This window comes from Mauremys mutica, chromosome 4, assembly GCF_020497125.1.
Source record: "Mauremys mutica isolate MM-2020 ecotype Southern chromosome 4, ASM2049712v1, whole genome shotgun sequence".
In the NCBI taxonomy this organism is placed as follows: domain Eukaryota; kingdom Metazoa; phylum Chordata; order Testudines; family Geoemydidae; genus Mauremys; species Mauremys mutica.
In genome coordinates this window covers 81,578,700-81,605,597 of record NC_059075.1, presented here as the reverse complement: position 1 = coordinate 81,605,597, position 26,898 = coordinate 81,578,700, and the positions used below count along the sequence as shown (strand labels likewise).

The window sequence follows — 26,898 nt, the reverse complement described above, 5'->3', positions numbered from 1 at the left end:
GTTGGTTTGGGAGTACACTTAGCGGTTAGAGCTGAGACTGGGATTTAAGATTCTTCCCATTGACCTGCTGTGTGACCTTGGGCAAGTCTCTAAACCTCACTGTTCCTGCCATCCCCCAACTCCACAATAGATCAGATACTTTCCTACCTTACGGAGAGGTTCTGGGACTTCCAAGGGGAGTTAGGCACAAATGACAGTAAAGTGCTTATGAAAATCTCCTGGTATAAAGTGATTTAAAGTTCTCAAGTAAAACATGTTCTTGAAATCCACAATATAATAACTATCATTCTCTGTCTTGCCCAGTCCCATTTTGAGAGCTCAGGGTGCAAGTATGTTCAGAGATTGTGGTTTAAGTATCAAGCAGTAAAAAAAAAGAAAAAAAAATGTTTGGCCAGTTTTAATGTCTCTTATTCATCGTTTCCCATCCTGCCCCCTAATGCGTGGAAAAGGGATGTCAGCTCCCATTAGTGATACCATTCAGTAAATGTGCACATGGCTTTATTGCTCCATTAGACACCACTCCTGTGTTTGTTTCCTATTCACCAGGCAAAAGCACTTTTGAAATTTATTGAAGCCATTTCTGAGAAGACTCTGAGGAGCACCGTGGCTTTAACAGCTGCCAGGGGACGTGGTAAATCTGCTGCTTTAGGATTGGCTATAGCTGGAGCCGTGGCTTTTGGGTAAGCTTAACCTCAGCTGTCCAGGCTTTTATTTGCATTTGTAAATAATGAGAAGGCTGAGAAGGATTTGAGGTGCATTTGTGGGTCAGTAATATACATATATTACGCAATCCTTTATATGCATTTTGATGGATAGTTGTATTGCTTTCCAAATCTTTCCATTTTTATACTAACAGGAAATTTTAAATCTTTTAAAAGTCAGAATAATCACATTTAAAAAAAATTAAAGTAGGCAACTAAAAATCAGTCCTCAGTTGTGTAGTGAAACCAATGAGCAAGAGAAGTTGAGGATATAAGTGTGGTGAACTCTGACAGTGTGCTTGGATCTGTATGTACCATGGGACTATTCATGGGTTCAAAGTTAAGATATTAGTAAGTATTCATAGGATCAGGGCTCTACTAGGTAAACAACGTAATACTTGTGTATATTGGAACAGGTGTCCCAGGAAATGGAAGGGCTTACAGTTTTAATTTTTTTGAATTTACCATGGTGGCTTAATGTGGATAGGGTTGTAGATTCATAACAGATGCAGAAATGATGCAGATGGGGTGTCACAATTATTTCATTTTTCAAGTATCAGTCATCAAGAAGTGATGAATTTTGCTAGAGCTAGTAACACAGGAACATAATTCTCAAGTGACTTGTCTGTACATTTTAATTTAAATATTGAGATTTATCTTTTATCTACTTTTGTGTGGAGAGAGAATTGTACTATTGCTGTATCTAACTAAAGTCACATCTGTTCATGTAATGAAGTCCACTGTCCTTTGAATGTGAGCTCGAGTTTTATTAGATATCTGAGAGTATTGATTTGCTTGTTTTAGAAATAAATGCACTTAATATATGTCAAAAATAGTAATTTTTAAGTAGCCATTCTCATCCTGATATAGTGATGGGAATATTACAATAAATTAAATAATTTGCTTTAGTCACTGATTCAGGTTCGTTCATAGAAGGGTAGATTAATTCTTGTTAACAGTAAAAAGAACTTAAGGTTAGATGATGATTTATTATTGATCACTGACAAAATGCTGTTTGGTACAAAATGAAGATGGCCATTGGACCATACAGCTTACAGTCAAAAAGGTGAGGTGGAGCAGATAGTATACACTGGAGACCCCACTTGGAAAACTAAATTTGAAAACACTTTTAGGATTCCTACTTGTGGGCATTTCAGGAGAAGTAAGTGTTGAATGCAAGAGTAGAGAAGTGTGTGCTGCTGAATACTTTGGCATAGTGGTACACACAGAAGTATCCTATAGGTGTGGTAGGAAGAATGTTTTACTTTAATTGTTGCTTTCTATTACAGTTATAAATCTGCCTTCTGTAAACTCTTTATGGTTTAAGATGCTTAGTATATGTAAAATTTCAGTGTTTTGTAATGTCTTACGTGCTCTGTATAATATGAACTGAATCATTCACTCTGCTTTGGATAAAAGGATTTAAAACCCTGTTTTGTTTCCTCAACAGTTACTCCAACATCTTTGTGACATCTCCCAGTCCAGATAACCTTCACACACTATTTGAGTTTGTATTTAAAGGCTTTGATGCACTGCAGTACCAGGTAAGGAGAGCAGGCTTTTACAGTGGTTTCTTAGAATTGTGTTTTAGGTAGGGATTTAAAACTGCATTTCTCATTTTGGTTTTTATGTGGTTATTTTAAAAATGATACCTTTTTAGTTATAGGCTGTTTGCTCCTAAAAGTCTTTATAATGCTCTGCAGAAGTATATAGTGAATCAGAGTGCAGTGATATTTTACATTCAGTATTTGTAAATCAGAAATATTGTGAAACTAGATTTCTTTGCATAAGGAAATCGATATTGCTTTTAATACAAGATTTTCAATTAGAGCCCTCGATTTAAAGTAAATGCTAGGAATACAAGTGAAATAGATGAAATAAGTGCTTCTTTGCTGAGAAATGGAATTTATTCTTGGATCTGCTACTCCATGAACTTTGCAAGTATTGGAGAAACCAGCTCTCTGATGGATCTCATTGAATGGTTTTTACTTTAGGAATACAGGTAGATTTAACCAGGTTGAGGCTTTCTTTACAGAATTTCTGTGCAAATAAACTGACCCTCAGGAGTGCAAGTGAGAATCTGAATGGAAGATTTAATATTAAACTAGCAGAATGTGGTGAGAAAAACACTTTTTCTCACAGCCTGCTGTTCTGTTAGGTCTTGCATCTTTTTGTTTAATCTCTTCCTTCAGGAACATCTGGACTATGAGATTATTCAGTCTCTGAACCCTGAGTTTAATAAAGCTGTCGTCAGAGTGAATGTGTTCAAGGAGCACAGACAGACTATCCAGGTAATTAACTCTCACATCTCTTCTCCAGCCTCACTATTTCCCATTCATGGCCACTGGAAGTATAGCATATTACTTATGTTTTTAAACTTAAGTGTGTTCATTTTACATAATATGTAACGATGTTACACACTGTTGTGTATTCAATCAGGTTAGAGGAGGCAAATTGCTTCCTGATCAATGGGTTCCACAAGGGAAGCTATTTATCTAGCTCTGTGGAGATCTCGTAAGTCAAGAATCTTCACTTGGATTTGCACATGCTTGTCTTTTGGTATGTGTTATTATAGTGTCCAGAAAAGTGTGGTGGAGGAGCACAAATTTATAGCAGACAGGAGAAATGAAGGAGACCTAATCTGATACAAATAAAGTGCTTTTGTTGCTCCATAGACATGACATAAAGCACATGATCTGCTATTCCTCCTCCCTGGATTGGCACTAAAGTTCACCCAACTAGTTTACCACAGTGCCTGCACGCCATTTCTCTCTAATCAGAGACTGGGACCTTGGAAGGAAACTGTTTTTATAGGACTGCAGCTTTGCCTCCTTTGAAGTCTCCTCAACTCCTAGACAACCGCTCTGGATAGGGATTACCTTAGTAAAATGGTACTTTGCTCCTTGCAGTACATACATCCCGCCGATGCTGTGAAACTGGGCCAGGCTGAACTTGTGGTGATTGATGAAGCTGCTGCCATCCCCCTTCCTCTGGTGAAAAACCTGCTGGGGCCTTACCTCGTCTTTATGGCTTCTACGATCAATGGGTGAGAGACTCACGCAGGCCTGCTTGTCTGGGAAACAAACAGCAAGGGCAGTTTCTCGTAGGACCCTGCAGATTTACTGCTCTCATTCAGGGCAGCCCTTATGCTCTTTCTGCTAGTACTGACCCTTTTGGGTAACCGCTTGGCTGAGAGCTGCCTTTGAATTGACTGTTGTCTTCATTCTCTTCTATGGGTCACTTACTAGTCCCAGCCTCATTAATTGCCTGCGCTTGGCATGAAGACATGCTCTGTTCTGTGCCTGTACAAGGAGCAAATGTTTAAGCATGATGATGAAGTCTGTTAGGAGAAGTGAATTTTGGGGTTTGTGGAGAGCAGCCACTTTCTGAATAAAAGGAAACAAAGAAAATTCCAACATTGTGGCTATAGTCCAGTATAGGTTATTGTATCCTGCCTGTTTAAATTCCCCTTATGTTTCTACCAGAAATTATCAGTCACTTCCTGTCACATCACTGTAGTGCCCTGAAAGAGCTGCTGTCTTTCACCCTGCAAACAACTGCATTTTAGCGTCAGGTGAAGCAGTTTGTGTGGGAATAAAGTAAACTTGTACCAACAGTGAGGCCGCAAGGGACCTAGTAATGGCACATGGCACCAGAACTCAAATAAACCCTGCAGATAACGTTGGATTTTAGATAGGAGCTTCTCCACGCAACTTCTGCGGTTTTGTTTCAGCCTCATCTTACCTGCTTCTTTCCAATCTCTAATCCTGTAGTTATGAGGGCACTGGTCGGTCATTGTCCCTGAAGCTGATTCAGCAGCTCCGGCAGCAGAGTGCACAGGCGCAAGCCAGCATGACTGCAGAGAACAAATCTACAGCTACGGCTAAACTTGCCTCAGGTACCTCCCCATGCTGACATCTCTGAATAGGCGTATGACTGCTGTTGACTTGCACCTTGTACAATCCTTGGTGCTTGTGTACTTGGATTTCTGCAGCTTCAGGTGGAGAGTGGGGGTGGAGGAACATGCAGGAAGCTTTAAAGAAGCTTGACTTGTAACTTGCCTCTTAGCTTAATATTATGAATTTCTCACCTTCTGAAATGTAACCCACTTGTAGGGGCATGGACTCCACCTGAGCAATCGAACTACCTTGATTCTATGTGGAAATAGGCTTAAATGTCCAATTTTGGGTGGCTTGGTGGGGAAGTAGGTGGTTTGCTACTTTCAGTCTTTTGAACCAAAGCTATTGAAGGGCCTGATCCTGTTGGTGTCTTCAATATTTGTCACTTCAGACATGTTTGTTTTTTCTGTTGAATCTCTCCTTCCAGCTCGTACATTGCATGAAGTCTCCCTCCACGAGTCAATCCGATATGCCCCTGGAGACCCTGTTGAAAAATGGCTCAATGACCTGTTATGTTTGGATTGTCTCAACATCACCAGGATCATCTCTGGCTGCCCACTGCCTGAAACCTGCGACCTGTATCCTGGCTGAAATTAATGCATGCTTTAAATAATTTACTTCCAGCTGTGGCCGGGTACAGTGAGCTCTTCCAGAAGAGACTAACAACAAGGCTACAATCTAAGGCCCCAATTCTGCACTGGCCCATTGACTAGCCTGTTGACTGGCCCATTGACTAGCCAGTAGGGCTCTGTGCAGATATAGGGTCCACCCAGGTGCTTCTCAGTGCAGGTTCCGATCAAAGTGCACTCAGGCCAGTCTTCTGGCCTCAATCTCCTAGCATGGCTTTTTTGTTTGTTTGTTTTTTTGTTAAGGGGTGGGCTACCAGTGTCTTATTACCATTCATGAGCTTCAAAGAAGAGTGGTGAGTTCTAAGGAAGGTTTTGAGCGAGGGCCATGGTCAAAATTATGTGATTTCTTTTTTAATTGATGTGCTTGAAAGAGTGTGTACAGATCAGGCATGAAGACTGTCCAGAGCCCTGATGCTGAAGTCTTTTGACAGCAATAGCTTAAAGAATGAGGAATCTGTGTACCCTATCCGGCTGATGCGGAGTATAAGGGCACTGAGCCAACTCATACTGTGATACTGTATGGAAAATCACCTCAGGCTGGGATAAATCAACAGGGGATGTGTCTTTTGGCTTTGGCTGTTTCCTTGATCACCAGACTTAGATATTATGTGAACAGAGACACCCTCTTTTGTTATCACAAAGCATCGGAAATTTTTCTCCAGAGGCTGATGGCCCTCTACGTGGCTTCACACTACAAGGTAGTGCTACTGCCGTGTCAGCTGGGATGTAATGGAGAAATCTCTGCCATTTTAAAGAGATGAAATTGAGAAAGCTTAGAGGACTGATAACTCGATAGCTTTTCTGTGCCTTAAGAGCCAAACTCCAGGCCCAGCTTCTAGCTTTGTACATCGCTGTCTTCCCAATTTCCTCCTCATCCAATAGGCCCTATCTCAACATGGGTTAATACTGATTTCTGGCTGCAAAATCCAGGAGACCAAATCTTAGACATGCCTGTTGCACTTGCACAGAGCCCGATAACTGAATTATATAGGGGAGATAAGTGTAGGTGGTGAATAGTCTTCAGTAGCATTTATTGCATTAAATAAGAACTGGGTTTTTGAATGGCCTTAAATTTAATTTTAAAATACCATATATATACTTGTTCATAAGCCAAATTTTTTTAGTCAAAAGGGAAGCACCAGAGAAGGGGGTCGGCTTATGAACGAGTATAGAGAGGGAGAGGTGGGACACAGCTCCTCCCCCCAACAGAGGGAGCAAGGAGAGGTAGCACAGCCATAAGGGAAGAATCGGGGCCAGAGTGTCTCCACTTCTGGCCACGCTGCTCTCCCCCCAGCCTTTGAAGCAGCTGCAGCTCTGGGGCTGGCAGGCTGCAGCCGTGCTGCTTGGCCCCGCCCCCCAGAGCAGGCTATGGCCGAGCGCCTGGGCACTGGAGCACGCTGCGGCCACGCCGCCCGGCCCAGCCCGCTGGAACGTGCTGCAGCCATGCCACCCGGTCTGGCGCACCAGAGCAGGCTGTGGCCGTGCTGCCAAGCCTGCTGGAGCAGCTCCAGCCAGCTCAAAGACCTCCTCCCCAGATAAGGTGGGAAGGGATGGGATGGGGAGAGTGTGGGGGTCCTGGGCTAGGAGTGGGGGTCATGTGGGGGGTGGTCACAGGGGTTACTCCCCTGACTCCCAGCTTCTTCCTTCCCCCCCCCCCCCAAATTCCCCACCAGTTGCTGTCCTGGCCCATCAAGGTAAGCAGCTGGTGCGCCAGGACACTTTGTTTACTTAGGTTTACCTCCATGCCTGTGGACACTCGAGGTAAACAAACAATCTCGGCCCACCAGCAGCTTATCCTGATGGCCCAGGAGCCAACGTTTGCTGACCCCTGAATTATAGGGTCGGCTTATGAACGGGTTATTAAATTTTTCCATTTTTACTTATCCATCTTGGTGGGGGAGGGGTGTCGGCTTATAAACTAACCAGCTTATGATCGAGTATATACAATAGTAAAAAAATGTACCTGTAGGTTGATATTATGGTGTTAAAACGCTGATAAATAATCCAATCCAAGTAATGTAATCTAGAAGTGATAGCCTTGAATTGTTTTGAGAGTTTCTTCAGCTATCAGTATTACACCAAGGTTTTTTCTAGATCCAAATTCACAGGAGGGAGAGGCAGGATTTATAGTGGTGTTGAACTCTAAGCAATTACTATCTTTTTGGTAGAACTTTGAAACTCTTCCCTCGTAACTGCAGAGAGTCTTGAGGATTGTTGGTCTGCAGATACGCAGCCACCTGTCTCACTAACTAGTAAGGGATAGAGAATTAGTGCTGTAACTTGTTTGTTTTATGGCCCTCTAGAATTCTCCCAATGACCTCCAGATGCTTTCAGATGCTCCTGCCCATCATCTCTTTTGCCTTCTGCCACCAGTCCCACCTACCCAGAATTCCTTGCCAGAAGTACTTGCTGTTGTTCAGGTAAGAGACAGAAAGCGGAAGCATACTGTGGATACAGAACTGTTTAATAAGGATGCAGTGTCAGGATGTGTGAAAGTAAATAAATATATAATAAAATAATAATAATTGGAGATATACCAATCTCCTAGAACTGGAAGGGACCTTGAAAGGTCATTGAGTCCAGCCCCCTGCCTTCACTAGCAGGACCAAGTACTGATTTTGCCCCAGATCCCTAAGTGGCCCCCTCACAACCCTGGGTTTAGCAGGCCAATGCTCAAACCACTGAGCTATCCCTCCCCCCATATCATATCAGTAGAACTATATAGTAGTTTCAGTTTTGTGTGTGTTATGCTAGTGCCCAGAAGCTTTAATCAGGGCCTTGATATGCTAGCTGCTGTACAAATACACAAGGACATTGTCCCTTTCACCCAGCGCTTACGACCTAAGGAACGCATTTGTGCTGCAGGGCCTGCTGAGAAACCGAAGTACTGGTCACAGCAACCTCTTTCCCTGGGGAGAGTTGATTGCATTACTTCTCCAATGTCCCTTGTATTCCTGTTACTTCATAGCACTTGTATAGTCCTGCACAAATAGGAATTCATTAGGAGATGACTGAATTGTGGTGCGTTGATATTGAACCTTCTTGCATCTTATTTGCAATTTTTAACTAACATGAGCATTTCTATATAAGCATACAACTCTTCTGCCTCCTTGACTCATTAAGTACCAGTAATCAAGGTAATGATCACCAGGGTAATACATGCTAGTAAATTCACAATCTATGGTAGGGAACAGGCCCATCCTAAGAGGAGAAAAGAGGGAAAATCTAAGAGTGAAACTGGCTAGGCAGGTGGTGGGTAGTGATTAGCTGCTGCTGACAGGCTATAGATTGTGCACATAGGTAGTCTTTGCTAAAGCATGTTGTAATTAAAGTTGACAAAATTAAGTTTTTGTGTTTTTATTTTTATTTTTTTAATAATTTTGGTGACTATTAATGTTTATTTTTAAGCATTTTTTTTCAATTTAAATTTTCACAGTTGTGTGAAATGGGGATGTCAAAAAATTGGAGTCAGACAATAATTATTTAATAATAGTAGATGCTGAGATTAAAAAATTTAAAGCTTTATAACTGTTAAAACCCAAACTGTCAACAACACACATTGAAATATACAAAGTAAATATCCTTAAATCAAACTCTTACGTTCTCAAGCAGCATTTTTCTTTGCAAACTTCAGTTACTAGTGATGGAAATATTTTTTTAGCGGTTTGTGAAATCGATGTTTATAGATCAAAATCTAATCCTTCCAAGCATACTTATAATCTTTTGTTACACTATCCTTCTCCCGTCCCTGCCTGCTTATATCTTCTCTTTAGACTGAATGTTTTTAGGTCAGGGCCTGTCGCTTGTTGTACTATGTGTTTGTACAAACTCCAGCAGAAGGGGATCCTAGAATGCTACAGGTTCTCCCACAGTATAAATGGTAGGCTAGAAGGCTGACCAAGTGTTTTTCTATCTGTATGCTTCTGCAATGGGTAGCTGTAGCACGGGACTAAAGACCTTTCCTTCTTTCTCTTGACAGGTGTGTCTGGAGGGAGAGATCTCTCGCCAGTCTATCATGAACAGCCTGTCTAGGGGGAGGAAGGCTTCAGGAGATCTTATTCCATGGACTGTCTCAGAGCAGGTAAGTCATTTTGGCTGTTTGGTTATGTTCGGGTGGGGGCGTGTTTAAGTACTGATTTGATATTCTGAACACTCCAACTCTTTTCTTTAATCTGACTTGTATTTCGCATGCAGTTCCAAGATCCAGATTTTGGGAGCCTCTCGGGTGGACGTGTTGTTCGCATTGCAGTCCACCCTGATTATCAAGGGGTAATGTATTCCAACATTCTGTGATTATAGGTAGCCAGCCGTGGGACCACCTCATCTGCTCTCACAAGATGACCAGAATGAGGCCTGACCACTATTTGGGTGGGAGACTTCCAATGAAAGCTCAGCTTCTGCAGCAAGCGTAGGGGAATTGTCCTCCTTAGGGGTAGTACCAAACCAATGTTCCCAGCATCTTGCTGGGCAATGTTTTGCTAGTGGAGAGGTGATATGAAGCATTAGAGCCCGTGAATTTCTTGTGAGACCAGGGGGGTTAACCCTGGTGTCCTGGGTGCTGCCTTCTCGGGTCATTCTTTCTGCCTTCTTATGGGTCCCATCTTCCAGACGGTACATCAATAAGTACCAGGATTTCGGTGGGTTACTAATCTGAGAGCTGCAGGATTGAACCCTAAACTTCTGGTGGTAGCTTCAGTTGGGCAATGCATCCTGCACTTCCCCTTCTATAAGCTGTTAAGTACGTAAGCAGCAGATAGGTTTTTGTAGTGGCTGAATTATACTAGTATAGGTCATCTGTAAACTGCCTGCGCCCTCTTTAGGGCAAAAGGTGTTTTATAAATGTGAAGCTTTTGTGGTGAATGTGATGAGATCATGAATCTTCTTTAAAAAAAACAAACACACAGTTTTAAGAACTTCTTAATGTATTTTAATTTCTTCCTTCACAGATGGGTTATGGCAGCAGGGCTCTGACCTTATTGCAAATGTACTATGAAGGCAAATTCCCTTGCCTGGAAGAAAAAGTTACTCCGAAGCCAAAAGGAATTGCCACCGTAAGCAGTGAGGTATGAAGCTCTATGTGCACCTGTTTTTTCTTGCTGTTTTAGTCTATTCAGTTCATATTGGAATATACGGTGGAACCCTCAGTAACTGAGTCCCATATAGCCTTCCATGTTTATAGCTTTTGAGAAATTTAATCTGCAGTCACTGTGAAGACTCAGTTGTTCGCTTGCTAATTTGGCTGCACTTTTTCCCTCTCTTCTCTCCAGGCTGTCAGTTTGTTAGAAGAGGCTGTGACACCTCGGAAGGACTTGCCTCCTTTACTTCTCAAACTGAGTGAGCGACAAGCGGAGAATTTAGATTATCTGGGTGTATCTTATGGCTTGACACCGAGGCTGCTCAAGTAAGAGTTTAACCATATTTGTCATCTATACCAGTGTTTCTCAAACTGTGATCTGCAGACCCCCAGGGTTCTCCAGGGGGTCCGTGGGCCCCACTGATCAACTCCTCCCCCTCCCTCCCAGCTCATCCTTCATGCCGGAGAACAGCTGTTCAGTGGTGAACAGAAGGCGTTGGGAGGGAGAGGAGTGGGGACAGGGCGTGCTCGGGGGAGGGGATGGAAAGGAGCAGGGGTGGAGTGGGGGTGAGAAAAAGTGGGGTAGGGGTGTGGCCTTGGGGGAAGGAGTGGGGTGGGGGCGAGGCCTTGGGCTGAATAGGGTGATTGGGGGTCTGTGAAATTTTTTTAAATCAAAATGTGTCCTGGGGTTGCTAAAGTTTGAGAACCGCTGATCTATACTAAGTGCGGTTGGGGGGAGCCCCTACAGATGAATGTATCCATGGGTCCTGATATACATAAGAACATATCTGTACGTGTTTCCCTTGCTCGTAATTTTGTTTCAAAACTGGCACAGCTCCATGCCCCCCTGTGGTGGGATCTGTACTTACAGTTCAGGATGGCTGGATGCAACTACTTCGGGAGCCCCTTCAGAGTAATGCAGAGCTCTCCCTCCTTTGCTAGCCCAGGAGCAAAGTACCCATTTACCATCTCAAGCTCTGGTTCTTGTATGGCCAGACTGCCCCAGTTCCATTGCAAAGCAGATCTGTGGTGCTGTGCAAGCCCAAGGATACTGTTGTTGTATTAAATTAATGAAATAAGTGGGTCCAGGAAGTTAAAGGTGTTAATATGACACTGGCAAAGTGCAATATTAAACAGCTATTTGTAGTTTGGGGTTCTGAGTATAGACTCTCCATCCTGCTTAATTCCATGGAGCAAACACTATGAAATTCATGCCAAAATCTGGAAGTTTATTGACTGACGATGCAGAAGAATCCAAAATATAAAGTATATAAAATTGTTTGTTTGTGCATTACCATTCACTCTTAGTCAAAACTTAGCAAAATGCCATTTTCAGAGAGGATGTTGGTTAAACTCCCTTGTTTTGTCAAACAGCCCTTCTCATGGGGAAAAATCTCATCTTTTTAACTCAGCTGTTGGTGCTTGTTGTTCCTGCTTTTGACAAAACAGACAGATATGAGAGGAAAGAAATAGGATAGTGAAAGGTGGGAAAAGTACAGCTTCCTGCTAAAAGTCAGAAGATCCAGTGCAGCTGATGAGTCATGAATGTGTGCTCCGGGTAGGCAGGTTGGCCGTGACCGGTGCAGCTCTGGGCTCTGACTTGCTTCCTTCATCTGGAATGCTGTCTGGTCCCAGCAAGTTCCTTTTCCACCAACCCTTCTCAGGCTAGGCAGGGCTATCACAGGATCAGGTCAGGAGCCAAGGGTGTAGGCGGAAAGGATAGGAAGAAGATAGTAGTTTGGGGTTGGTAGGAAGAGAATGGCAAGACAGAACAGGATCTTGCATGTATCAGTCTGGGGTGCTCTCGGGTCCAGCAGTGATAATCTGGTGCCCCCACTGATGTATTGAGGTCTGGAAATCTCTGAGGATTCTCAAGGTTCACAGATGAAGGGAAGAGTCTCCCAGGAGTCCATGGTTTTTGTTCACTGAAATCTGTTGGTGTTTTTTTGTTTGTTTGTTGTTCTTAAGTCCCAAAATTTGGTGGACAGGCTGTCCCCTTATTGTTGTGTCCACCAATTAACCCTTATTTCTGACGCATGAATCTAGTCCACTTTCTGATGTCAGACTCTAATGTCATAATCTTTTTGTTCATAAGTTATTATCTAAGTTTGGTCTATATCATTAGCCCGTTTTCATGCCCTTTTGATCAACATTATTTGTTATAAGTTTACTATGATGCCATATGAACTTTGCTCCACAATCAGGATAGGTCTGCTGTCACAACTACTACTGTAGCGTTAACATCTCAATAATTTCCAGTGTGTGGTTTTTTTCTCTCCCCACCTCTGACCCTGCTTCCCCAGATTTTGGAAACGTGCTGGATTTGTACCAGTTTACCTGAGGCAGACTCCAGTAAGTATCATACTGTTTCAAGAACCTGATCCAGCTCCCACTGATGTTAGTGAAAACCTTTCCACATACTCTGATAGGATTTGGGTTGTGGGATTTTTCTGAAGCACCTCAGCAAATCGTTGGGAGTTAGGCACCTAGGTGCTTTTGAAAATCTTATTATAAGTGTCAGAGAGTTTCACTGGGGTTGTATGGTCATTTTTATCTTGTGGGTTTATGGGTTCACTAATAACTGGGTTAACATATTTTAGGGTTTGGAAGAGGCGTAGTGACCATCTGTAATATCTTTTTAGCTGTTTACTCTGCTTAAAAACTTATGGCTAATGCCCATGTAGGTAACTCAGGCAAGTGTGTGCAGATAGCCAGGTACATGGCTGGCTGTTATTTGCCTATGCATTTGCCACACTTGTGATGCAGCTGCAGTAGTTTTGAACGGAAATGATGTGCATACACTTCTGTGTACGTAATTCACACAATCTGGACCTTAATAGAAAAGAAGTTTTTTAGAATGAAGTCAAACCCCATCACCATCTCACAATTCTGCTACTCTTATATCAAAATCTCCTCTCATGAGCCAGTTAGATGCCAGAACTGCAAATCAAAGCAAGTCACTTAGAGTAAGTCTTGTCTGACTGCAAGTGTTACGTTTCCTATGTCATTGTGCCATTTTGCATTTGTTTTTCTGACTCTTGAGTGGTAGCTGAGATTTTTGGCTAGCTAAGTAATAGCAAAAAAAATGCCCCTTCTCTGGAGTTTATCAAATCCCCAAGGCGGCTGGGATGTAAATTCCATAATGATGGTCAGTGACTTTTAATACCCAACTTCTTGCATGGACACGAGTTGTAAGAGGGACCCCAGTGTTTTAATTCTATTACAACACTCGTCTTCGCTTTTGTCACTTCAGTACATAATGCAAAGAGTGTGTACCGGAAATCATGGGAATCTGTCTTCCTTCCTAGAATGATCTGACTGGTGAGCACTCCTGTATCATGCTGAAGATGCTAAATGAAGAAGAGAGTGAACAGGAGCACTGGCTCGCTGCCTTCTGGAAAGGTAATGACTGGTTGTCTGTCCTAGTGTGAGAGGAAGCCTCCGTATATCCTTTGCACAACTGTGCTGGTAACCATTATCTTTTCTTCTTGTCCTGAAGATTTCAGGAGGCGGTTCCTGTCTCTGCTGTCATATCAGTTCAGCGCTTTCCCCCCTTCATTAGCACTGAACATTCTACAGAACAAGAATATCAAGCAGGAGTTGCAACCTCGTGAGTCTCTAGGCTTCTAAAATCCCTTCAGTGGCTTAAGATCTTAACATGGTTTATCAAAAAGGTTCTTAAATGAAACCTGTGAATGTTCTACAGCCTTTAGTAGAATGCTACAGCTCCCTGTTGGTCAGTTCTGTTTGCACCCTTCAGCTTAAAAATATGCTTATTGCTGAGTGAAAACTTCCAGTACTGTCTCCCTGATAGCTGAGATCGGAGAGCTCTACTTGATCAAAGTTTTGCAAATCCTCTGAAACTAGAGGGCTCTTAAATTTAGCAGACAAATACATAGCAAGATCCAGTAACTGGAATTTGAAACTGGGTAAAGTCAAACTGTTGACTTAAGGTACCCATTTTTCACAGTGAGGGCAACTAACCACTGAAACAGTTTATCTTTAGGCTGTGGTGGAGATCACATCACTTGAAGTCTTTAAATCTGAATTGGACGTTTTCTAAGAGAAACTTTATAATTCGGCCACAAGTTATTGATGCAGGAATTGTGGCCTGTGTAATATGGGAGGTCAGACTTGATGATCACAATGGTCCCTTCTGACTTAAAAAAATCTATGAAAGCAAACTGTGGTTTCTTGATCATAACAAGCTCAAGATCTCTCACGGGAGCACAGGAATTAGTCTGGTTCGGTGTTTTGTTTTTCTTTAATATTTGTTCCTGGTGAAAGCTGCCAACCCCCTGTGTCAGAAGACAGCCACAGTGTGGGCAGAGGCGGTGCAAGCTTCCCTACCTATGTGCCTCAGCCCTTGTAGAGTAAGAGGAGGAGCCCAGTCTCCATGGCCTACTGTTTGCCTAGAAGTGGGAATCATGAAGATAGTTGTGAGGTGTCTGTCCCCTATACAGGCTTTTATTTAATCTTAAAATTTATTCGGAGAGTTTGCATGACTAAACCAGTTGAGGATTCAGTTATATCCACTATTGTTTGGTTCATGTATACATTTCAAAGCAAGTATGTGTGTTGTGTTTGTGGCTGTTAGCACACAGGCAATTGATATTAACAGCGAGCTTGAGTATCCAGATCCTGAAGAAACATGAAGTGCAATTCTAATACTGATGTTTTTGATTTGCTCAGCAATCAGCCGTCCTGAATTGGAAGCTGTGTTCCTCCCCTATGACCTGAAGCGGTTAGAGATGTACTCTCGAAACATGGTGGACTATCACCTGATTATGGACACAATTCCCACTGTCTCCAGGATGTACTTTCTCAGCCAGCTAGGAGACACATCCCTCTCTGCCGCGCAGTCTGTATGTACCATTTGCATTCATTACCACCTCCTTCCTTCCCTGTTGAGACCATGTTGCGTCAATATTTCTGGAGCGAGTAACTCGCTCCTATGTAACTCTGTCACTGCCTACATCTTGGCTCTTATTTCGTGCTGTTGTTTAGTCTAACTTCTCCCTTTGGGAGTAAGAAAATCTCACCTTCTGTCTGCTTTTGTACCACCGCCTGTACTCAGAACACACTCCCACTTCACATGCCACACTCCTGTTCCTCGCCTCTTTCACATCTCCAAACCCCCCTGCTTCAGCTGACTGCCTCTTCTGCATTCCTCGCTGCGCTGTCTCCTGCCTGTACTGGTCTGCTGTGTTTTGTATTTGCCTTGAATCTGATTGTAGGGACCCTGTTCTCTTACACGTGCTGCAAAGCACTGCATACGCTTAAAGTGCTGTGTAAATACTAGCTAAAAGCAACAAGCCAGAACAGGAGGCACTGCTGGACTAAACATGTATGTCGTGATGCCCATCAAGAATGGAGCAATTTGGGGGAGTTCCAATATTTCATAAAAAACTCCGAACCCCTCACCTGTTGTGCTTTGCATTATTTTGCTGGACCAGTAACTTTGATGGTAAAATCCAGGGAGGTGGGGGAGAACCTAACTTTTGTGGGTTTAAAAAAAAAAAAAAAAAAATCTTATCCTCCAGGCCCTTCTTCTGGGGATTGGTCTGCAACACAAATCTGTGGATGTGCTGGAAAAAGAGATAGAACTGCCCAGCAGTCAGCTGATGGGCCTCTTCAATAGGATCATCCGCAAGGTCGTCCAGGTAACTGCATCATGGTCAAGCTTTGCTCTCTCAGATTGGGCCCAAGGCAGTGCCAGGCCTGAGCCTCGTAGTGTGAGGAATCTGGATCAGAATCCTGTATCCTCAGCCTGTCTCTAAGAAATCATTAGAGGCTCATTGTAAAGAAATGTCTTGTACTTGGTGGCAAACGTAGGTGGTTGTGGTGGTGGTTTCTGTTGTACACTCCCCCTTACAATATGTATATTTGTGTTTGTTTTCAAATGGTGAAAGGTGGTGAACTGAAGGTAGGAGGCTTTGAGCTCTAATGTCCAGTAAGCAAGGTGGTGAGGAAGCTGATAACAACAGTCCAGGCTCAATGTCTCCATCTGCCTTGGAATTGGTCATCTCTAGGGTCACTGTAGGACAGAGCTGAAGCCTGTAGATATCCAGGAAAGGCTATAGGTCAGGTCTCCAGTCTCCTTGATCTCCCTGATGAGGTTTACAGCAAGGGTGTCCGCTGTGGTGGTGGATGGCTGTCCATGAGGAATTTGACTTGGGCCGCCAACTCCTTTCACTTAGATCATTATCAAATGGGTAATACTTTCCTCCAGTAATAACATGGGCTAGATTCAAACTGGTGCCATAGGAATAAAAGGCTCCTCATCCATTTTCCAGTCCCCTGAGCAAGTTAATGCAACAACTTAATAGGCAGAGCTTTTGCATCCTAAAATGCAAGTCAGCCGCTTTACAGATGGCTTGCTCAGCACAGAATTCTTTTTTTATGAAGGAATGACTAAAGAGAGTAAATCTAGTACTTTCCTCCACGCATTAATGGTTCAGTTGGGATTGCCTAAGTGAGGTGTGTTGTAAACCACCAGCTCTCACTTTCGTGCAAGTGACATTGGATGACTGATTTTATTTTTTTATTAAGCTGTCTTTGCTTCTGCTTTCAAGAAGTGGCCATTGAGTTTCATTTTTTCACACAAAGTGGCCACTTAACCCCCGTCCCCCCCCAAATAAAAACCAAAACCCAATTCCTTGTTCATATTTCAAAGACTACAGAAGTTCCATAGTGGGAAGCCAAACTATTCTTAATTCCTTTTTAAAGCACCTCTGTGGGAAAACACCAGTAGCCCCATCACATTAATTTATTCCTTCCCCAGTTGTTCAGCAGGATCCAGGAGAAGGCTGTGGAGGAGCAGATGGCAGTTACAAAGGAAGTTGTAATGGAGCCAACCCTGAAATCTTTAAATGAGGACTTGGTAATAATAATCTTGCTACTAAAGCTTCCAATATGCACGTCAGATCTCTTTGAGGGTTTTCTCTAACTTAGGAGTCTTGTAAGCTGGATTTCTTCCAGTGTAAGGAGTGCATGACATACGTGTCCTGTTATGGTAGTTATGGAACTTTGCAAGCTTTAACTGCCTTTAAAGCGTCATCATTTTTGTGCTTATGTTTCTCCTTATACTGTGGTGCACCAATCCCTCCCACCCTTACCTTTGCATTTATGTTAAAATGCAGCTACAAAAAACAATTAAAATGGGAAGGGTTGTTGGGAAACACCCAGTTCAGAGCTTGGGGCTTTGTTCGTTGGGTGTACTGCCTTTTGGATGGGAGGGGAGTCAAGAGTTGTAATTTCTGACCTAGGAGACTACCTTGTAATACACGGGTTACTGACATACATAAAACGTAGTGTCTCTCTGGGATGTTTCAATGCAGGAAGAAGCAGCAAAGGAATTCCAGGAAAAACACAAGCAAGAAATGGGGAAGCTGAAAGACATGGACTTTTCACAGTAAGAATTTATCCACATAAGTCTCACCACAAATATTCCTAGGAATCTAGTTTGAATACCCAGGCTCCAGGTGCAGTACACCTTTGCATGCAGGGGTAGGGCAGGAATACGCAAAGACCTTGTGCTCACTTTCAAAGCAGACATCTGTGTCATATTGTCAGCCAGTAACTTGAGCTTTGTGTTAGATCAGAAATTTGAAGTCATGGTGTTTGTCAAGACACACAGGCTGAACTTCTTGTTCTGCAATATCTAATAAATGCTGTTTTGTCATGTTTTTGGCACCTGGTGATTACAGTTTTCAGAGACTTCTGTTAATCACAGGTAATTAGTAATGGTCTCTGTTGATAAATGCCTCTTGCTCTCAAGCTAATTTTCATTTTTTAAAATTAGTTTTGGTAATAGAAATCAGTGCTCATTGGCACTGGCCATCCAACTGTACTCCGTTCAACACAGGAGCTAAGATTTGTGCATGAACAGCATAGTGTGGACAGGAACTTTCTAGTTCCCATCCTCAGCCTCATGGCTGAGTTCTCTTATTTAGTTACCTGTGACTTTTCCTACCAGCATTATTGAGCCACGTGCCTCAGTGGTAAAAGCAAACAACTGGGAGCCAGGGTTGATTGACTACATGGTGTGAGTGTGGAAAAGCGATTTTGGCTTCCTTTACATCTGCCTACCCAACTGTGCAACTGGATGGCCACTAGAGCAGCAGTTCTTAATCAGGGGTCCGCGAGCCCTTTCAGGGGGGCCATAGGCCCTGCAGATGAAGCCCCAAGCCCTGCTGCCTCCTGTGGGGCTGAAGCCAGGAGTGGCACAGGGCTGAAGCTGGGAGCCCTGGCGAACCAACCCTCCTCCCCCCTCCCTCCCCCCGATCTGAAGGGCATGGGGCTGAAGCTGGGAGCCCCAGCACTTCCTGCTGGCAGAAGCTCTGAGCCCATGGGCACAGTTGGGTGGCCACAAGGGTTTTTCCCCCTCAAACTGCAGTGCCTTACCCAGAGTGGGGCAGTCCTGGGGGCAGCTCCCCCCCACCTCCTCCTCTCCCCCAAGCCCCACCCTCTGGCCAGGTTATAGATCAGAAGCCAGAGCCAGGCAGTGCAGGATAGCAGCTCCCCTGGCTGGTGTGCCATGGAGCAGGCAACCATGGCATTCCCCCGTCTGCTGCTGGTGCCCAGGGTTGTGGCTGCTCTGCAGCTCCCAGCCCCCTTTAACTTCTTGGGCAGCTGGTAAGAGCTGCCCAGGCAGGGGGTCCTGACTCCAGGGCTGACAGAGCCCTCAGGGAGCAACCTCCACAGAGGGAGCCCTCCCGGTACACAGCTCCTACCTACCCCCTCCCTGCATCCTGAGCTACCTCCTGCCGCACACAGCCCCTAGCTAGCCCCCTCCCTGCACCCTGAGCAGTTTTCAGACTTCTGAGTTCTATTTTTTGGTTGTTCCCCCACCACCCAGCCTGTCTCTAAGTCAACTAGAAGTCAAACTATGCCTATTTATAGAGTCCTCCTGCTGGGCCCTGGAGTTTTTATAGCATGTTGAGGGTGGGCCTCAGAACGAAAAAGTTTGAGAACCCCTGCACTAGAGAACAGGCTGGTCTTGAAGCTAAGGCACTGGGCAGAGACTTGGGTCTGGGCTCAGGCTCAACTCTGCCAAACGTCCTGTGTGAGCTTGGGCAGTCCCTAGTTCGCTCTCTGCCTTCGTTTTCTTTTTTTTCTGTTTAGCTGATAAACTCTTCAGCCTCTCTTGCTCTGTTTGTATGAGGCCCTGATCTTGGTTGGGCCTCCACATGATACTGCAATAGAGATAATAAATTGAGCTATCTCACCATGGGCTGTTTTAATCTGATGGCGTCTGATGCTCCTAGGAATAATCCTTAGTTAGGCTACATTTTAGTCACGGGTATTTTTAGTAAAAGTCATGGACAGATCATGGGCAATAAACAAAAATTCACGGCCCCTCCCTGTCCATCACTTTTTAATATACCCCTGACTAAAACTTGGGGGAGGGCAACCTGGGACCCCAGCTGGTGATGGGGTGGGGGGTGGCTCCATCCCCCCAACCCCCTCCCAGCAGCAGCAGAGTTTGGGTGTGGGAGGGGGTTGGGGCACAGGAAGGGGTGAGATGGGCTCTGGACGGTGCTTACCGGGGGGGGGTCCCCAGAAGTGACGACATCCCCCTTGCTCAGCTGCTAGGCAGAGGCATGGCCAGGCAGCTCTGCAGTGTGCGCTGTCTCTGCTTGCAGGCACCACCCACACAGCTCACATTGGTCGTGGTTCCTGGCCAATGGGAGCTGCAAAGCCAGTGCTCTGGGCAGAGGCAGCGTGCAGAGCTGCCTGGCCACGCCTCTGCCTAGCAGCTAAGCGAGGGGGATGTTGTCAGTTCCAGGGACTCACCCAGGTAAGCACCGCCCAGAGACCACCTCACCCCATCCTGTGCCCCAATCCCCTCCTACATCCAAACTGCTGCTGCTGGGGGGGGAGAGTGGGGCGCCATGGCCAGGGACTGCCCCAGCAGCAGCCAGAGCACCTGGCGCAGGGGCTGCCTGAGCTGCCCCTGAACCAGGCACACTGGCTGCTGTAGAAGTCATGGAGGTCACGGAATCCGTGACAAACTCGCAGTCTTAATCGTTAGCTTCCCCCAAATCATGGAGATGGTCCCACTGTCTTTTTACACCAACTTAGGACTCCTGACTTATGCTTGTCCTTCTCAGCTATTCTCGGCTTCAATGAAAGCACTAATAGAGAAGTATCCTTGTCAGCACTGACTTAATCATTCCTTTTTTACCTTTTTTTCATTTATTAACTGGCAGATTAAACCTAATGTTGCCTGAAATGTCTTTGCACAGCTGCTTGTTAATTACTGTGGAGCTAGTCAGCTTGAAGGCTACTGAGCTGCTGAAGCTGCGAGTCTCACAGAACTCCAGCAAATGTTTCTTCCTTCTGAGCTAACAGGAACCAGTCCTTCCCTTTATCATGCAAAAAACTGTTTGTTTGTTCAAAGAATATTGTTATAGCAATGTCTTCTATTGTGGCCCTAAATCAACAAAGCAAACACTAACAAAGCTGAGAAGAGGAATAAAAGCTGTTTAAAATCTCTGGTTATGTTGTCTGCCTGATGTGACACATGTGGATATCTATGATTATTTCAAACTACTTTCATTCCTCCTCTTAGCCCAGTGTGGTTTGCTGCTTTTCCTTTAAATTATTTCCCCCAGACCTCAACCTGGAAAAATCACCCTTATTCGATTTTATTTATTTATTTATTTATTTATTTATTTATTGGAAGACATATTACAGATAAGTACAGTAGTAGAGCTGAGAGAGCTGTAAAGGCTTTATCCAGCATTAATATAAGGTTGAACAGAGGCTAACTTCTGTATTGAGACCCCAGAGGCTTGGGGTAGAGGGAATGAGCACTCCACTCTGTTGTGTGGTCCCTTAGTTAAAGCTGCATGCCATGTCTCAAACACTTGGATACCATAGGGAGGGACACAGGATAAGAACATAACCAGACCAGAATTTGTCTTTCTGGCCTTCCTCCTCAAAGGAAATGTTCAAGTTATAATATCCTGGGCCCCTTTCTTTTCAGTTCCCCTGTCTTAGTGCTCAGTCTTACTCCTAGTCGTTAGCAGCGGAATGGCTACAACACCCCAGATCATCTCTACAATGGACACTCTCCTGTGTGTGCCATTGATCCAGGAGTTCTCTTAGTTAACTAACATCCCCTGGTGAATACTTGCTTTATGCATCCTTGGTCTTCATCTTTTGTGCAGCACTAACTTCTGCTTCTTTACTTTAAAAACAAAAACCCGCAATCCTGTAAATGGAGACTATACATTGGATGGATGTCTTCAATAGTGTATGTAGGTCTGGTGATGGCTGCCAGATTAATAAAAGCCATGGAGACTGAAGACCTCTCTCCTTGGAAGAGTTTACTACTTGGGCAGGTGCAGTGCATGTCTCCTATATGCAAAGGAAAACCACTGTGGCCTTGGCCCTCCACTGGAAGGCGGGGTGTAAGCGTGTGTGCCTGCCGCCGTTCAGTTCTCTGCCTCTGTGATGGGGCTGCCATAAAAGAGCAATTTGGTAACATTCATAATATGGGCAGCTGAAGGAAACCACTTGCTTCACATCTGTTACTGAACTGCTTTTGGATGATAGGTTCTTGGTCAGCACTGACCTAGTTTGGATTCAGACCAGTGATGTGGTCATGAATTACTGTGTACTGCATTACAGATCCCCCTGAGCCATCTGGTTCTGCTTTGAACCAGCTCTTTATTTCTGAAAGTCTCTCTTCTGTTTGGATGCTGACACAAGCACTGGCTGGGTAGCAGTTTGTGGACAGAATTAACCTCAGTTGTTCTCCTTTAAACAGACCTGGTTTTGTTTTGTTTTCTCCTCTCCACCTCTCACTTAGATATATAATCCGGGGTGGTGATGAAGAATGGAACGAAGTGCTGAACAAAGCAGGACAGAACGCTTCGATTGTGAGCCTGAAAAGGTTGGGAAAGTGTTTTTAAAAAAAAAAAAAAAATCCATGCACCTCTCTTCAGTGGATCTGTCCTTCCCAGTTTGCTTTATTGTAATACTTAAATGTAGAGTGAAGATGAAGAGTTAAAGGCACAGGAATTTTATATCTTGCTGCTCTGCGTATACTCCTAACGGGGAGCAGAGAGGGTATATAGCAAGTAGGCTGGGTCTTCCCTTGAGTAGAGAAGATAAGATTGTAGTGTGGCTTTGAAAAACAGTCCTCCCTTTCTATAACTTGATCCCATCTTGGCTTTTATTTAGCCAGTATGGTACATCTCTCAATCCTAACTAACCCCACTTTTTCACCCTGGCCATGCACCTAATTTGTCTTGATTCTCCTTTGGTGGGGGTAATTCTTCTAAGAGTTACTCCTGTTCCATTTGATTTTCTTCTGCACTGGCAGCAGCTGCCACCAGTGGAAGCTTGTAGAAATTCATCCTCTTAATTTAGGGCCTAATCCTCTGAGATGCTGAGTGCCCTCATCTTCCTGTGACTTCCTTAGGAGCAGATGGTTGAGCAGCTCATAGGGTCAGGTTCTTAGTTGAAAATGTTAGACTCGCTAACATGGTTTTCATCCATCTTCCTTCTTTCAGCTCCTACACAGGTCAGCATGGAATCTTTCCTGATCTGTGCCCCTGGGGATTTATGGGATGGCACTGTCATACATGTTGTTTTTCTTGAGGCCTAAGGACAGGAATAAATATGTTGGCCATCGTGCATCTTTATTCTGCTTTGTATGCACACACATTGCTTCTGTGAATGCTGGAAACAGTAAATGAGCCCCTACACATCTTAAAAAAACATACAAGGACCTTTAAAATGTCATTTGAAATTGGAGATTCCACAGATTTGTTACATTTGATCCATCCATCCCCAGCCTAAGCCAAGTGCAGGACTGTTATTTGTATGCCTATGTTTTCAAGTATCTAATGATTTTAGGGTGCCCCAGTTTCTGTGCCCAAAATGAGATGCCTTCAAGAGGCTTGACTGTAAGAAGGTTCTGAGCACCAAGCCTCTGAAAATCAGGCTACTTTAAGGTGGTCCAAGTTGGGCACCTAAAATCACAAGACACCAAAAAATCTAGGCCATATTCCTTAGTGCTCTCACCAGTCCTGCTTTAAATGAGCCAAGAAACGGGATCACTTCTTTTCCCCCACACCCTCTCCTTTGGTGGCCTGGCAGCCAAGGTTTCTGTGGAGGCCTCTCCCCCCATGTAGCAGATGTTCCCCTGTTGAATTGAAATTCTCTTTAACAAGTGTTTTGTTCCTGTTTCTCAGTGAAAAGAAGAGAAAACTAGACATGGAAAAAGGACCAAAACAACAAAAGAAATTTAAGAAGAACAAAGATCCAAAGCAGAAGTGGAAGAAATGACTTTAAAAATGATGATGGACTTGAATAACCAGGAGCAAGCTCCTGTCTAGGGAGCCCCATCCCCTTTTTAAAGCAAGGACTTCTCTTGAAGAAGCAGTGTCTGGAAGGGAAGGGCTTAGAGGCCCTTTTAAAGAATATATTAAGGAAAATACAGTGACATCGCCAAGAGATGCTGCCCATGGGGACTTTTATACTGTGTGCCTGGAGAGCCTGGTTTGATGAGAGGCACTGCACAAGAAACTAGATTATTACAAGGGGGCCTAAATGGCTAGGAAATGTCAATTCCCAGGGCTAATCAATCCATAAACAACTTTCCCTCGTCTTAGTGGTTGGTATTTTATTTTATTTTTTTGGGGGGCGGGGAGGCCTTTTGGAGCACTTGCTTTTATTGTGCCTTACTATGTGGTGTGGCATTGCTAGCATTTTAATACACCTTAGTATGTTTAATTACTGGCCCTTCTCTGCATCTGCTTTCCGTTATGAATGACATCAGGTTCAAGCAGCATAATTTCTGCTTTCAGATTGAGCCATGAGCTCCATTCTCCTTGTGGGGCTTTGCTATTCACTGAGCACCAGCAGCGTGTTCAGTCCCATGTAAAAGTGACCACAGTCCTTGCACTAAGGAGCTTGCAGTGTATGTTTATATATATTTCTGTTTGGAAAACAAAGCCTATAGCTCCTGCTTTTAGTTCTCCAGAGGAAGCCCCTAATAAGGATGCCTGTGTCTCATTCTTAGTGGCTTATTAGACCCCTTATCTCTCAGGTGGCTCAGGGGTTTGCCCTGTGATATGCCTGGTAGATGGTCCTAATGTTTCCTTACTCCCTAAGCTTGCGTGGTGACAAATAGAGAAGGCCCTGCTGGCTCCATGTTGCCTGGTATACTTTCAGCTATCGTTGTCTGCTTGGCTTCTTGTAGTCTGGAAACTGTGCAGAGATTGCCATAAAATCAGCATCGGCTCCAATGCCAGGAAACCAGCCTCCTCGCCTACATTGGTTTCTCCTCAAGCAGCAGGGGCCGTCCAAGCAACTCAACAATCCACTCATGAGGCAGTAGGTCTCCGCTTACCTGTGGTTCCTTTTTACGTTTGAGACCAGGTCTGTGTTGCCCAGGCTCATGTCCTCTTCTGCTGGGGGGTTTCTGTGGTGGAGCTGCTCTCTCCTGTGTCTGTGCCTATCACCAGACTCCAGTGAGTGGGGCAGATCTTAGCTCTTGGGGAACTGCAGATAAATGCAGCAGCAGAAGTTCCACTTCCTCCTCCCTTCCTGCCACAGAATAAGGGTTCCTATTTCACTGACACCCCCCCTCCCCACACACAGCCTGCTCCCCACTTTGCATCTCATGCTCATTTCTTCCCCTGCATGTATTTTTGTCACCCACCTTCTTTACCCCTGCTTCACAGCCCAAGAGGACTGGGAGCTGCTAATGGTAGGCTGTATTGAGAGCCCTATGCTACAGATGGGTGAGAGTTACGAAAGGCTGTAGATCCTGACCTGCCCCTCCCTCTGCTGCTGGAAAACCTCACTGACCCTAGAGTCCCTCCTACCTCCCCATGAAACTCTTAAAAATGGTTTTCTCCAGCTGTCTCTACCTGGGCATGCACCAGTTTCCTCCCCAATAAGCTATTTGGATTTGAGAGGCCTGTTAACCACAAGGAAGGGCTACTACAACAGTGCTTGTGTCTCCCTTTCATTAACAAATCAACTTGAAAGAATGCTCTGCAACAAAATTTCCTTTCCAATATATCGGCGAGTTGGGTGCCTTGAAAATTTCATTTATACCCCACCCCCAATACGTAGAAAAGTTGCTCCATCAACTGGCAGAACAAGGTGCTTCCATCTAGGAGGCAGGAGTTGGGTGCTGGACCTTGGTTATCTGCTTCTGGGCAGCAGGGGCTGGAGTGTGCTGTGTTGTGCTCCAGGGTTCCCCTGTGGCTGACTCAGGATTGTTGACTCCAGAGGGTGCTGGATCTCATTGCCTGAGGGATGGTTACTGCAATGCAAGACTTTGCGAGGTGTCTCACAAATAACTTGCATCCTTTAGGCTTTGGGTGGGGCCAGGAGGAGTGGGAAAGGAATTGACCTGTGCACCTGGAGTTAGTGTTAAATCATTCTTAATTCCACACCAATCATTTAATTGGTGCCTCTGTTTGTTTTGTTTGCTCCTCTGGAAGTGTGATCTGATTGGCCAAAGCAGAGCAGGTTCCATTAGATTAATTAACCTGAAAGGCTGCACCTGAGGGAGAGCCAGGGCTTGAGAGGCTGACTGAGGATGGAGCCCAGCTGAGAAGGAATGGGTGGGGCTGGTAGAAAGCTGGGAAGCAGGCTGCAGTCATTCCCTGGGAGAAGGGAGATGTGTTTGGGGCTGCAGAGTTAAGTAGTCTATGGTGACTCCCTGGGAAGAGGGAGTCTGGGCTGGGAGCCAGAAGATGTAGGAAATAGTCCAGGAAAAGAGCAACAGGATCAGGGAGAAAGCAGGCCACGGTGCTAGATATAGGGTCCTGGATTGGAACCCAGAGTAGAGGGCAGGCCTGGGTTTCCCTACCAGCTCCATGGAAAGTGGCACAGACTGAGCAGTGGAGCTGACGACTGCCTGGGACAGTTGTTCAATGGGACTTTGCTAACTCTGGAAGAGGACTACAGTGATCTGGGTAGAAGGCCAAGATATGAAGAGAGAACACTCTGAGTCGTGCAGAAAGACAGAAGTGTGGCAAGGTGTGCAAATGAGTGGCAGAAGTGGGCATTGCACTGGGAAGGAGCTAATCCCCAGAGCAGCCAGGAGGAGACGTCCTTGTGGTGAGTGGACCCTGTGACATACCCATTGAATGTCTTGCTGGCCATTATACCAGAGTAGTGGGAGGGTTTTGCTATTGCATATCCCTGCTCAAGGCCAGAAAACTTTAACTGAAACCCCTCTTCTTAAAATGTAGAACTGGTGAAAACCACTGAGCCTGTTGTAGGAATCCTTAAACTATGGTCCTCCTAACAGGGTTCAGAGCTGTGCAGTTTAAGATGAAATCTGTTATAGGGCCCATTTGGCTGTGATGTCCATCAGAAGCCAGCTTGTGTTAAAGGGGAGGCTAATGGGCAGAGGGTTGTGGGGTAACTGGGGAAGTTGATATTTATTTCCAAGACTTAAAAATACCTCAGATGTGTATTATAAACCACATCTTTGTCCCTGTCTCTCCCAGCTATTTGTCATTGCTTGTCTTAGATTGCGAGCTCAGGGACATGGTCTGCCTGAGTTTGTAAAGAACCTCCCACAGCTAACCCTTTAGCCTGCTTGGGGCCTC

At 44.6% G+C, this 26,898-nt stretch overlaps 1 protein-coding gene across 2 annotated transcripts in view; it reads left to right on the top strand.

The window, feature by feature from the left end:
- The window catches only part of NAT10 (N-acetyltransferase 10), a 37,493-nt gene extending 11,475 nt beyond the window's left edge, over positions 1-26,018 (top strand). For both annotated transcript variants that reach the window (XM_045015914.1, XM_045015915.1), the window contains 21 exons: positions 547-680; positions 2,152-2,245; positions 2,894-2,992; positions 3,611-3,747; positions 4,475-4,599; positions 5,028-5,178; positions 5,831-5,927; positions 7,533-7,649; positions 9,209-9,310; positions 9,424-9,498; positions 10,176-10,292; positions 10,497-10,630; positions 12,607-12,655; positions 13,612-13,705; positions 13,803-13,913; positions 14,996-15,168; positions 15,847-15,966; positions 17,088-17,186; positions 17,644-17,717; positions 22,125-22,208; positions 23,515-26,018. In XM_045015914.1, coding sequence (XP_044871849.1) covers positions 547-680; positions 2,152-2,245; positions 2,894-2,992; positions 3,611-3,747; positions 4,475-4,599; positions 5,028-5,178; positions 5,831-5,927; positions 7,533-7,649; positions 9,209-9,310; positions 9,424-9,498; positions 10,176-10,292; positions 10,497-10,630; positions 12,607-12,655; positions 13,612-13,705; positions 13,803-13,913; positions 14,996-15,168; positions 15,847-15,966; positions 17,088-17,186; positions 17,644-17,717; positions 22,125-22,208; positions 23,515-23,608 — 2,280 coding nt within the window. In that variant the 3' untranslated portion in view covers positions 23,609-26,018. The remainder of the gene's footprint in view (positions 1-546; positions 681-2,151; positions 2,246-2,893; positions 2,993-3,610; positions 3,748-4,474; positions 4,600-5,027; positions 5,179-5,830; positions 5,928-7,532; positions 7,650-9,208; positions 9,311-9,423; positions 9,499-10,175; positions 10,293-10,496; positions 10,631-12,606; positions 12,656-13,611; positions 13,706-13,802; positions 13,914-14,995; positions 15,169-15,846; positions 15,967-17,087; positions 17,187-17,643; positions 17,718-22,124; positions 22,209-23,514) is intronic.
- Positions 26,019-26,898: the final 880 nt, after the last annotated feature.